Here is a 12,649-nt window from a genome sequence, read left to right as displayed (position 1 = left end):
CTCCCGCGGCCCGGAAGGGGCTCCCGAGGGCGGACAGACGGGGCCGGTCCCCGCCCCGCCCCACCGCTCTCCGTCGGTGCAGCCTGTGCTGCGGTTGCCCTCGGGCTGCTGGCACTCAGCACTGGATCACGTCCGGCTTTTCACCCCCCAGGACCCCCGGGTCCCCCTCAGCAGGGCTGCTCTCAAGCCGTTCTTCTCCCGCTCTGTACTCACAGCTGCGATTGCCCCGACCCAACAGCTACACCTGGCCCCGTTGACCCTCACTCAGTTCACACGTGCCCACTTTTTGAGTCTGCCCAGCCCCCTCTGGATGGTGGCATCAACATCCTTCTGTTGTGTCACCGCAGCACTCAGCATGGGGTCATCACCAAACTGAGGGCACACGGATCCCAACATCCAGTCACTGATGAAGATGTTCAGGCACACCGCTCCCACGAGGACCCCTGGGGGACACTATTTGTGAGTACCTCCACCTGCACACAGAGCCACTGCCCACAGCCCTCGGGCTGCAGCCGCCCGTGGAATGGTGAAATCCATATCTTCCCGCGGGAGATGTGACGTGGGCCGTGCCAGCAGCCCTGCAGGAGTCCCAGCGGATGACGCCATCGGTTGCTTTGCATTGGTCTGCGGCAGCCATCGCTCCACCCGCACGGCTGGGTAAGGCACGACCTGCCCTCGGGGAAGCCGTCTCAGATCACCTGCTCAGCCCTCACGTCCCTGAACACCTCCCACTGCAGGATCTGGGTGCAGCGGGGACTGTACACATTCGGCCTCGTCAGCTGTTCTCAAACCTGCTCCTTGACTGCAGCGGAGGGGCTTTGCTCCCCCGCCTCCACCTGCAGAGACGTGTGAGATGTGGCTGCCAGTGAAGCCTGAAGCAAAGAATTCATTGTGCCTCAGCCACCTCCGTGTCTGCTGCTGCCTTGGCCCCCTTCTCCTCCATCACAGAGGGTGCACTCTTCTCAGCCTGTTTCTTCTGACCAAGGGACCTGTAGAATCCCTTCTCATTATCTGCCACACCTCGCCCACTGCAGCTCCATCTGTGCCATGTCCTGCTGACATCCCTGTACTCTTCCCAGGCCACCCATCCCTGCTCCTGCTGCCTGTGCATTTCCCTCTTACTCCTCAAATGGGAGGTCATAGGGTCATGGGGGGAGAGGGAGGGAGGTGATGGGAGGTCATGCAAGGGGTCAAGAGAGTCGTAGAGGTCATGGGACAATATGGGAGGCCAGAGGAGTGATGGGGGTCATGAGGTTACGAGGTCATGGGAAGTCAAAGAAGTCACAGGGTATCGTAGTTCATGGGAGATCTTAGGGGTCCCTGGGTCACAGGGGAGCAGTGGGATTCATAGGAGTCATAGGGATCATGGGGGGGGGTCACAAGGTCATGGTGAAAATTTGGGCTGTCAGCACCCCAGGGCTGGTTTTGTGGTGCTGGAGGAGATCTCATTCGGAGGGGTCTCATTTTTGAGAGGAAGAACACTGTTCTGGAGGGAGGTTTGGGATGGGCTTTGGGAGGGCTTCTGTTTGTTGAGGGGGAGTTCTATTTTTATCAGGGTGGGGGGAAATGTTTCAGCTTTGGGAGGAGATGCTTCATTTGGGGAGGTATGCTTTAATTTCTATAAAGATTCTGAGTTTTTTAAGGGTTCTCTTTATTTGGGCGGGAAGCTTCAATTTTGGGGTGAGATGTTTCTATTTTGAAGCTGACGCTATTCTGGGGGGGTGTTTCTGAGGTTCCTTGAGGGAGAACGCTTCAATTCTGGGGAGGAGCTTCAACGGGGGAGTCGGATACTCCAATTCTGATGGGCATGCAGGGGTTTTCTGCAGGGCTCCTGGGGTGCTTTAGGGGTTCAACTTTGTGGGGACGATACTTCAATGTGGGGGTCATACGCTAAAAATCTGAGGTGGGGGATGTTGGGGTCCTGCGGATGTTCCTGGGGTTCTTTGAGGGTTCTACTTTGGGGGGGGGAGAAGATGCTTCAATCTGGGGGTCAGATGCTGTGCTTGTGGGTGCGGCGCTGGGGATTTGGGAGTGTTTCAGGGCTATCTCAGGGCACGCAGGCTCCCGTTGGTCTCTGTTGGGTACATGCTGTTGGGGTGCTCACCGCACGGGCGTTCCTGGCTTCCCGCAGCAGCTCCTGGGCCTCTGCAAGGTCCCGCTGTGCCCCTGGGTGCCCCCGCAGCCCCCGCGCCGCCGCCTGCACTCGTCCGCTCAGCCGGCAGAGCATCTGCAGCACATCTCCTTGGCAACAGCCCTGGCAACCACCCTGGCAACTGGCAACCATCCCGGCATCCCCTCAACAACTGCCCCCATCACCTCAGCAACCTCCACAGCCACTGCCCCAGCACCTCATCAGCAACGCCTCCCATCACCCCGGCAACCACCCTGGCAACCATCCTAGCAACTTCCCATTGCCCCAGCAATCAGCCCGGCATTATGTCAGGAATATTTCCCATCGCCCCAATAACCACTCCAGCAACCAGCCTCGCAACTGCTCCGACAATCTCTCATCTTGGCAACCACTCCAGAAACAACAGCAGATTCTGCTCTTACTGCCCCAGCAACTGCCCTGGAAACCACCAAGGCAATCCCTCAGCAACACTTATAATCACCCCAAAAGCTGCCTAGCAACCACCCGAGTAGCCACCCAAGCATCCTTCTGGCCGCTATCCCGTATCCCTGTCACTTCCCACATCTGCCCCACGGCTGCCACAAATTGGCCCCGCATCTGTCCTCTCCTGCCCCACAAGCGTCCCCAGTCCCCAGGTTCCCCATGTCCCTGGGGAAAGATTACTTGCTCAGCCGTGCTGGTGACAATGCCCCGCTGCAGCCGGAGCACCTGCTCTGGTGGCACCTTGGGACCGCGGCCATTGCGTAGGAGGCACCATTGGATCTTCAGGAGGGAAATTGGGATGCCTGAGACTCCCAGACACAAATTTTAGAGAATCCCCAGATGCCTCCACCCACCTGCTGCCAACCAGTGTCTGTCCGCTCCGGGGAACTACGGTAGGCGGCTGTGAGGTCACAGAGGGGAAGGGCCATGAAGGTCAATGTGTGGTTGCTGTTGAGAGGACATGGATCTGCTTGGGATTCCATTGACAGTGGAATACAGCAGGTTGATTGGTCAACAGCTGGTTGATCACTGTAGAGCCAGTTGACCAGACCGGATCCCACCGACTGAACTGAAATGAGTTGACTGGTCTAAAGATGACTGAGCAGTCTAGAGATGGTTGCCCAGTCTAAAACCAGTTGACTAGCTGAGATCCCATTGACGTTTTGGAAAAGTTGACTGCTCTGAGATGGTTGTCCAGTCTAGACATGTTTGACCAGTCTAGAAGCAGCTGAGTGGTTGGGATGCAACTGACAAGTATGGGATGGGATATCTGATCTAGACACTCAGTTTTTTGGGGTTGACCAGTCTTGAACCAGTTTACTAATTGGGAACCCACTGACTTGTCTGGGATGGGTTTCCCATCTAAAAATTGTTTAGAATCAGTTGGTAACCCATTAACCTGTATGGAATAGCCAGTTGCACAGTCTAGCACAGACAAGTAGGTCCAAAAACTGGTTGACCTGTCTGGAGATCCAGGTGTCATGTCCGGATCTGGTTGGTTGTTTGAACCTGGTGTTCACAAGCTCCAGATGGGGCGTCACCTGCAGTATAATATGCTGGTGGTCCCACTCACCTCTCCATGGCCCTGGCGATGTCCTGGAAGCCCACAGCTGTCGTGTTGTTCCTGTCCCAGCTGAGGCTCCTGCCATGGGACCACAGGTGACGTCGGGGTGGAGAGACCACCCCTGAACCCCCCGTGAAACCACCCACCCACCGCAGGGTGCTGTTGATCTGCAGGGCCTTGGCCAGCATCTTGGCGCCCATGTCCTCCATGAGGTTACCACTGAGGTCCACTTTGGCCAAGCAGGCATTGCTGCCCAGCGCGTTCACCAGGATACAGGTCCTGGCCTTCAGCCTCGATTCAGCCACTGACAGCGACTGCAGGGACTTACGGGAAGGGCAGAGAGGACAAGAGATGGGGCCTGGGGGATCCACAGAAGTGGATGTCCACCTGCCACCCCACCGTCCCCTGGGGAACTCACGCAGTCGTCCTCCTGGATGACCTGCACCAGCTTGTGGAGGATCTCCTCCAGTGTTCTGAAGGGGGGAGAAAGAACAGTGGGACATGGACTCAGCCTGGCCCTTGGGGTCTCAGAAGACGTCAGTGAGCACTCTGGGGTCTTGGTGGGCCTCCACGGGCACAGCGATGCCCATCAGGTCTTGGTGGGCTTCCGTGACACGGCTTTGGCCATTAGGATCGAAGTGGACCCCCTCGGACTCAGCCCAGCGATGGTTCTGTTTACCTCCTCCAGGGCTGGTGGGGAGGAGGGCCCTCAGAAGGCCCTATGGAACCAGGGGGAGTCCAGCAGGGGCACTCACCGCGCCTTGACACTGAAGTTCTTGCCCAACCAGAGGTGCTTCAGGGCCTTGTTCCTCCCCAGGGCTGGTACGAGCGTCAGCAAATCGGCATCAAAGCCTGAGAGAAGTGCGGGGAGAAACTGGAGATAGTGGCAGGGTCCCAGGCCAGTCCCCATGATGGGGTTTCTCCCTCTTCTCACCATTGTCTGAGAGGTCCAGGCTGCCCACGGCACTGATGCCCCCCAGCAGCTCCTCCAACACACGAGCCCCTGGCGAGCGGAGCTGCAAGATGGCACCAGGAATTGGACAGGGACAGAAAATGACGCGAGGGGTGCCCACAGGACCCCTCCCACCTTGGGCAGTGCCCCCCCCCCACCTCACAGCTGCTCAGGTCCAGGTGGAGGTCGCTCAGGTGGGTGTTGGCAGCCAATCCCTGCAGGAGAGACCTGGGGAGGGCAGATCACGGTGCACCCACATCTCCATCTCCCCAGAAGGCAGAGGGCCACCCCAGGGGGCGAAGCTCACCTGAGAGCATCAGGGGGCAGCCGCACGCCTGCCAGGCTGATGTGGGACAGAGCAAAGGTGCTGCAGAAGAACTGCTGCAGGGTGGGTGGGACCTCACGGCTCTTCCTGGGGGGAGGTGGAAGCAGGGTTCCATCAGCCCCACCCATCTGGGGTCAACCAGGCACTCCTTGCACCAACCAGTCGGGCCAAAACTCAATGGAGCCCTTGGACACCCAACAGAGTTCTTGACCACCCAACACGGTACTCGACCACCCAATGGGGTTCCTGACCACCCAGTGGGGTTCCTGACCACATAACAGGATGTTCAACCACCCAGTGTTGTTCCAGATCACCCAAGAGATTGGCCAGTTGGGTGCTCCAATGCCCAAAGGGGTCTTCCCACTATTCAGAAGGGTGCTCAACCGCCCAATGGCACTTCTTGATTGGCCAATAGGGCACTCCAGTGCTCAGAGGGGTTCTCTACCACCCAACGGGATGCTCTACCACACAGTGGGATGGCCATCCACCCCATGACATTCTGGGCAACCTATTTGCCTTCGTGACTGGCCAGCAGGGTACTCCAACTTTCAATGGGCTCCCAACTGCCTCCCCAGGCCCCACCTGCCCCCTGCCCCACAGCCACCATCGACATGTGGGGCAGGAGCTGACCGGTGGCAGAAGCTGTTCCCGGCCACGTTGAGGTAGCTGAGCCGTGAGCAACAGCCGTGCAGCAGCGCCCCGAAGAGCTGGGAGGCACAAGGGGGCCATCAGCCCCACGACTGCCCCACGGCAGCCCCATGGCGACCCCACAGCCCCTCACCACATCAAGGGCGCAGTCAGTGGAAGCCAGGTCAAGGTGCAGGAGGGCGTTGGGTTGAGCCAGGAAAGCAAAGAGGTCCTGGAGGTGTGGAGTAGGGCCTGACCCCACGGCTGCTCCATAGTACAGCACCCAGTCCCATAGTACCACCCACCCCATCCAGCCCCTTAGCACCCATCCAGCCCCATTGCATCCCACTGTACCCTGCCCAACACCCCCTCTTCAACCCCATAGCAACTTCTCCAGTCCCACAACTCCTGTTCTAGCCCACAGCATCCCCTCCAACGCCATACAGTCTATCCAGCTCATAGCACCACTCCAGCCCCATAGCATACATCCAAACCCCAGTACCCCTCATTGACCTCCAGCGCCCCACAACCCCATCCCTGCCCCATAGCACCCCATTCCCATCCTACAGTGCCGTGGGGGCTGCCCAGCAGCCCAGGATTGTGGCCCAGGTCCAGCAGTTGTAGGGCACTGCGGAAAGCGGGGTTTGCGCCCAGCGCCCGGCCCAGCGCCGCCAATCCTGTGGGGCAGGTGTGGGGTGCAGTACCCATGGAGGAACCCATGGAGGCATACAGAACCACAGCACACATAAGCATCCCAAAATTTCCATGCACAGCCCAGTATCCCCAGGGGACTCCCCAGAACCCAACAGTATTCATTGTATTCATTGTATTCATTGGCACCTCACAACCCCCAAAAATATTTTGGCACCAAAATGATCAGTTTCACACCAGTAACCTGTTCACATTTAGAGTGCTCCCCACTGCTGCAGAAGCATCCCAATAACACAATCTCCCCCTCCCACCAACCAACCTCAGTGGGCACCCCAACACCTCCATGGGCACTGCAATATCCCCACGGGGCTCCACATTACCCAGTAGGTCTCCTTAACCCCACGGGCACCCCAAAACCTTATGGGGCATACCATTACCTAGAAGACACTCCAATATTCTTGTGGGCACCCTATGGGTCCCCATCACACCGCAGGGCGCCCAGAACCCTATGGGTCACCCAATGGCCCCTTAATATCCTTTCCCCTCCCCCATATTCCTCCAGTACCGCGTTCCCATCGCACCCTCCCTGCTCTCGACACCCCCTGCCCCACAACACTGCACAGTGCCCCCAGCCCCACCTCGTGCCCCCAGGCCGCAATGGGGCAAGCGTAGCCGTCGCAGCCCCCCTGGCAGCCCCAGGAAGCGCTGACTCAGTGCTGCCAGGCCTGGAGAGGAGTCCGAAATTGAGGGGAACCACAAAATAAGGGCAGACCCCAAAAGTTTGGGCAACACCAAATAAGGGATCTGGGGGTGGGGGGAATCGCGGAGTCAGGGGATTTGGGGACAATTTAGGGGATCTGTGGGTGGCAGTGGATGCTTCGGAGTGGAAGGGGGGAGTATGAGCTTCTAGGGGGATTTCTGGATAACCGTAATGGGATCTGGGAGACAACTGGGGGTGCAAAGGAGCATTTGGGGTAGGATTTGGAGGAAGAATTCCTGGGGTGCAAGAAAAGGATTTGAGATCTAATGGGGGAATTGGGGTGTTCTAGGGAGATTTTTGAGGTTCTATAAGTGGGTTTGCAGTGCCACAGGAGGCTTTGAGGTGCAGTAGGAATTCTGGGGAGCAGTGGGGATGTGGAGGTCACCTTTGTCCCCCAGGGATCCGCGGGGCAGCTCCAGGCATCGCAGCGGTGGGTCCGGGTGAGCCGCCAGCGCTGCTGCCAACCGGGAGGCGAAGTCCCTTGGGGAGGAATGCCAGATTTGGGCACCTCGAACTCTGAAACACCCCAAGCCCCAAATCTCACCCTAAATCCCTCCAAACCCACCAAGATCTCACTCAAAACACAAAATCCACCCCAAATTCCCCCAAGGGCTTCTCCAAGTACTCCTCATGCACCCCAACGAAAAAGGTTTCCAAATGCCTTAAATCTGATCCTGCAAAATCTCACCTCCCCCCAGCTAAAGGGGACATCCCCAATTTTGTACCCCTCTGAAACATCCCAGCACCCCACAGGATCCTCTCCAAACCCCCACGAGATCTTCCCAAAACTTCCCAAATTCCACTTAGATCTTAGATCCCTCCATACTCAGGGTGCACCCACAAATTTGCAATGTACCAAATCTCTTTAAACCCATATAACATTCCCTAACCCCAAACCCATAACAATCTCCCCAAATCAACCAAAATACCCACGCCTCCCTCCCAAATGTACCAATACCACTCTGAAAATACTCCAACACCCGTAAAATTTCCTCCCTAAAAAGACAAAAATCCCCAAATTCCCCACACACTCCCAAAACCATTCAAACCAAAAAAATGCACCAAATCTCCCTAAACCCCCAAAAAATCAACCACAACCCCCCCAATTCCCACAATTATGTACCAAAAATCCACCCCTCCAAAACCTCCAAACCTCCAAAAATCCCCCAAATCCCTCCAAGATCTTTAAATCACCCCAAATTTCTCCAAAACCATTCCAACCCTCCCCCCTCAAGATCCCCCCAAAATCCCACCCCTTCCACTTAGGGTGCACACCCCAAGTCCCAAAGGAATCGACCCCAAGCATACGCGTTTAACCCCACATTGTCCAGGATCAGCTCCTCCAAGGCGGGTGAGCGACGCACAGCATGCAGCACCTGCGCCTGCACCTCACTGCTCTGCACCACAACATGGGAGAGCCCAAAACGTTGGAGACAGAACCCCAAAATGGGGAGCACCCTGAGAATGGGGCGGGGGCAGGGACCCAAAAACAGGAGTATGGAGAGTTAAGGGAGTGAGGGACTCCTAAAATGGTGCGGAAGGACAGGGGGAATCCCCAAAACTGTGGGGGTCCTGAAACTTGTGGGACCCCAAGACAGGATGGAGGAAGTTCCAGGAACCCCAACACTGATTTTGAGATGGAAGTGAGGTGTTGGAGGACCCTGAAAATGGAGGGAGCTCAGAAATGTGGCAAGAAGGCAAGCTGATGACCCCAAAGCGTGTGTAAAGGGACAATGGGTTCCCCCAGAATGGGGTAGTGGAAAATATGATCGGGGGACTCCAACAGTGGGGGTTTGGGAGGGGAGAAATGAACGAGGGGATCCCAAAATGGAGGCTATGGGGAGATCCTGGGTTTGGGGTACCCACCAGGCGTAGATCACGGCAGCACAGCCCCCGGAACCAGCGGTTGTAGCCCAGTGCTGCCACTGCCAGTGCCAGCTCCCTGCACCAGTGCCAGCAGTAAGCACCCAGAACACCTCAGTGCCTTCCAGTAACCCTCAGCCACCTCCCGGCACTCCCAGTAAGCACCAGTGACCTCCCAGCAGCTCCCCACTGCCTTTCCAGTGCCTCCATGTGCTCCAGATCCCCTCCCAATACTCCTATTCTCCCTCCCAGTACCTCCCACTGTTCCCAAACCCCTTCCAGTGTCCCCACTTCCCCTTCCAGTGCCTCCTAATTGCCCCGAGCCTCTTCCCAGTGCTCCCAGTAACACCCATTCCCTCCCAGTGCTCCCAGTGCCACCATCACCGGCTCTCCAAGTGGCTGAAGTCCCTCAGGTCGAAGCATCTCCGCTCCCCCGCATGGTACAGCGTGTCCACGTCCTGGGGGGACCCCAAAACCCCCATAGCCCCCCAGAGACCGTCCCAGAGAAATCCATAGACCCTATAGACCCACCACTGACCCACAGGACCCCACAAACCCCCTGGAGCTTCCCAGAGACCCCCTAAGGGTCCCCGGAAGGACCCCAAGGATTCCCCAACAGCCCCGTGGAGCCCAAGTCCTCTGTCGACGCTGTCCTTGGTGCTGAACCCACAAACTACCATCGATCCCCCCCCCAAAACCCCATGCTCTCTTTGCATCCCAAACGCCTCCAAATCCCCCACATATATCCCCATAGATCCCTCAGGACAAAAGAGATCACTTAGACTCCCAGTGATCCCCCGAGACCCCACAAAGATTTCCCCACGGACCCCTCAAGGCCCCCTAAGAATGCCATAGAACCCCCCCAGAAAGCTTCTCATAAACCCCATCGACCCAACCGAAACACCCCACGTACCCTCTGAAACACTGCCCGCATATGTTCCCTCAAAGGCCCCTAGGGACCCCATACGCCTCCCAAAGCCCCCCAGAGAACCCCTTAAAGCCACCCAGTGCTCCACAGCCCTCAATTCCCACCACACACCCACTGCACCTCCTCCCGGCAGCTCAGCCCGTTGTAGTCACACAGTGCCGCATAAGTGTCCGAGAAGCCCCCTGTGGGGGTTGGAGGGGAGAAGGCGTGGCCGATCTTGTCCACGCCCCCTCCCAGACGACGCCTATCGGCGACAAGCCACGACCCCCCCAAAAAAACCCGCCCCTTCCTGTATCCCACGAACACCAATGCGGCCCCCGAGGCCACGCCCACCACCGAGACCCCGCCCCTCCCGTGGCCACGCCCCTCCGTGGCCACGCCCCTCACCGCAGACGCTGGGACCGCTGGAGGCGGAGCTCTCCGAGGTGGGGGAGGTGTCGAGGGGCGGCGCCGGGGGAGGGTCCAGCTGGGGGCGGGGACAAGCATCAGAGCCCCCCCCGACCCCCGACTGGAACCCCCAATGTATTCCAGTACATCCATTCCCGTCTCAGTTCATCCACCCCAGTGCCCTCCCTGTACATCCTAGTGCCCCCAGACCCCGCCCAGTTCATCCCAGTATAACCCAGTGCCATCTAATCCCTCCCCAGACTGCTCCCGCTATATCCCAAATCCCTTCCCTTCCCCTTCCGCCCTCTCCTAATGCCTCCCACTCCCCTCCCTGTCCCCCCCACCGCCTACCCCAACCCTCTCCCAGCATATCCCAAGTATGGCTCACACGGGGGGGGCACAGGGCAGGGCCCGCCCCAGGGCGGCTCCCAGCTCCCGGGCCAGGCAGGCGGCAGCAGAAGGGCTGGCAAGGGCCAGGGCCAGGGGACCCCGCTCCGTGTCCAGGCGCACCTAGGAACTGGGTGTACTGGGAGGCACTGGGAGGCATTGGTGGGGGTGTTGGCAGAGCCCTGGGGGGATTGGGGCTCTCTAATGGGAATGGAGGGGATTTGAGAGACTTGTACAAACTGGAAGGACACTGGAATATACTGGGAGGGTGCTGAGAGGGGTGAGGAGGGCTTTGGATGTCTTGGAAGAAAAGCTAACATACCGGGAAACTGGGCGATGGACATAGAACAGGCCATGTCCTAAGAGGGACTGGGAGGCACTGGGATGTACTGGGAGGTCACTGAGAGGTGCTGGGAGGGTACTGGGAAGATAGTGGAGGCTGATTGGTTCATATTGGTCCATAATGGGAGGTAATGGGATATACTGTAAGAGCCTGAGAGGCACTGGGAGTCAGTGGATGGAGACTGGGTAGGCAGTGGAGGGCCACTAGTCCATACTGATCCATACTGGTCCATACTGGTAAGGTATGGACCTTTACCTATTATAAGGTAAAGGAATGACTTAAGGAGATCACTAGGGGGGTACTGGCAGTCACTGGAAGGGCACTGGGCACACTGAGAGGCTTGGCGTGATTCTGGGCAAGCAGTTGAGGGTCACCAGTCCACACTGGCCCATACTGGTCTGCACTGGGAGGTGGTGGGTACCTGGGTGGGGCTGGTGGCACTGATGCAGCGAATCTCCAGCACGCTCAAAGAACCTTCAGCCTGGCAACAAACAGCAATCTTTGTGCACATGGACACACAGATGGGCATGCAAATCCACGTGCAATTTCTCATGGAAATCTTTGTGCAAACAGATATGAAAGAGCTCAGCAGTATGAAAACCCTTCTGCAAGAGGATGGACTCCATGCAAACCCTCGTGCATATATTTGTGCAAATCCTTGTGCAAATTATTGTGCGAATTCCCATCTAAGCCTTCATGTGAGTGTTTGTGCAAAAAGGCAGACTTGTGCAAACAGTTGCTTCTGAGAATCCTTGTGCAAATGCTCATAAAACGCTTGTGCTAGGGAACAGGCTCATGCAAATCCTCATGTGGTTTCTCATGCAATGGGTTTTGCTGGGGGATGGACGCATTCAGATCCCTCTGCACATCCATATGCAAATCATTCTGTAAATCCCCGTGCCAAACCATGTGAAAATTGAGCACATTTACTCGTGCAAATTCCCGTGCAAGGGCTCACCTTGGCCGGTATTGTGGGGCCGAAGAGGTGCAGGCGCCAGGCAGTGAGGGCCTGGGGGACGAGGCAGGCACCCAGTGCTCCCAGTGTCTCCAGTAAGAGCTCAGACCTCTCCCAGTGCCCCCTGGTGCTCCCAGTGATTTCCCAGAGCCCCCCGTTTTGCCCATTTCCCTTCTCAGTGCCATCAGCCTCCCTCCCAGAGCATCCCACTTCCCCTTCAAGTGCTGCTGTTCTCCTTCCCAGTACCTCCCAGTGCCCCCAGACCCGTTTCAGTGTCCCTATTTTCAGTCCCAGTGCCTCCCAGTAGCCTCTGACCCCCTCCCAGTGCTCCCAATAACTCTTAAGTCTTTAATAGCGAATGTCCCAGACCCCTTCCCAGTGTCCCCATTTCTACTCCCAGTACCCCCTGAATACCCACTTCCAGTATTCCCAGTGCTTCCAGTAACCCATAGATCCCTCTCAGTGCCCCCAGTCCCCCTCCCAGTGCCCCGATCCCCCTCCTGTTCCTCTCATCCCTCCCAGCTCCCACCAAGATCCTCTCCTCCAGCCGACGGGGTTTGGTCTCCAGGCGGGCACGCAGCAGCAGGTGGATGCGGGGCCGCCCCAGGGCCCGGCGGATGCTTTCTGAATGGGGTTGGGGTTACGAGAGGAAGGATTCATCCCAGTAACCTCCCCTCCCTCCCCAGCGCCCCTCCAGTCTGTCCCCCTCCCCGCTCCCGTTGCCGTTTAGCGTCGGTTTCAGCACCACGGATAGCGCCAGATCCAGCACCACGGACGCGGAGCTTTGGGGGCAC

General features: G+C 57.8%; 1 protein-coding gene across 1 annotated transcript in view; it reads right to left on the bottom strand.

The window, feature by feature from the left end:
- The window catches only part of CARMIL3 (capping protein regulator and myosin 1 linker 3), a 20,112-nt gene that overhangs the window by 6,230 nt on the left and 1,233 nt on the right, over window positions 1-12,649 (bottom strand). The window contains exons 2-25 of the mRNA XM_031552110.1: window positions 12,385-12,479; window positions 11,859-11,909; window positions 11,322-11,381; window positions 10,556-10,680; window positions 10,171-10,247; window positions 9,895-9,965; window positions 9,240-9,313; window positions 8,859-8,934; window positions 8,301-8,389; window positions 7,378-7,472; window positions 6,871-6,957; window positions 6,149-6,258; window positions 5,736-5,813; window positions 5,585-5,661; window positions 4,937-5,041; window positions 4,788-4,857; window positions 4,612-4,693; window positions 4,433-4,529; window positions 4,096-4,150; window positions 3,828-4,000; window positions 3,687-3,755; window positions 2,968-3,061; window positions 2,795-2,893; window positions 2,105-2,227 (exon numbers count right to left, since the gene is read on the bottom strand). Coding sequence (XP_031407970.1) covers window positions 2,105-2,227; window positions 2,795-2,893; window positions 2,968-3,061; window positions 3,687-3,755; window positions 3,828-4,000; window positions 4,096-4,150; window positions 4,433-4,529; window positions 4,612-4,693; window positions 4,788-4,857; window positions 4,937-5,041; window positions 5,585-5,661; window positions 5,736-5,813; window positions 6,149-6,258; window positions 6,871-6,957; window positions 7,378-7,472; window positions 8,301-8,389; window positions 8,859-8,934; window positions 9,240-9,313; window positions 9,895-9,965; window positions 10,171-10,247; window positions 10,556-10,680; window positions 11,322-11,381; window positions 11,859-11,909; window positions 12,385-12,479 — 2,132 coding nt within the window. The remainder of the gene's footprint in view (window positions 1-2,104; window positions 2,228-2,794; window positions 2,894-2,967; window positions 3,062-3,686; window positions 3,756-3,827; window positions 4,001-4,095; window positions 4,151-4,432; window positions 4,530-4,611; window positions 4,694-4,787; window positions 4,858-4,936; window positions 5,042-5,584; window positions 5,662-5,735; window positions 5,814-6,148; window positions 6,259-6,870; window positions 6,958-7,377; window positions 7,473-8,300; window positions 8,390-8,858; window positions 8,935-9,239; window positions 9,314-9,894; window positions 9,966-10,170; window positions 10,248-10,555; window positions 10,681-11,321; window positions 11,382-11,858; window positions 11,910-12,384; window positions 12,480-12,649) is intronic.

This window comes from Meleagris gallopavo, chromosome 1 (genome assembly GCF_000146605.3).
Source record: "Meleagris gallopavo isolate NT-WF06-2002-E0010 breed Aviagen turkey brand Nicholas breeding stock chromosome 1, Turkey_5.1, whole genome shotgun sequence".
NCBI classification, from domain to species: Eukaryota; Metazoa; Chordata; class Aves; order Galliformes; family Phasianidae; genus Meleagris; species Meleagris gallopavo.
Note: the sequence above shows the minus strand (reverse complement) of the source record. Positions and strands in the feature narration are given on the sequence as shown.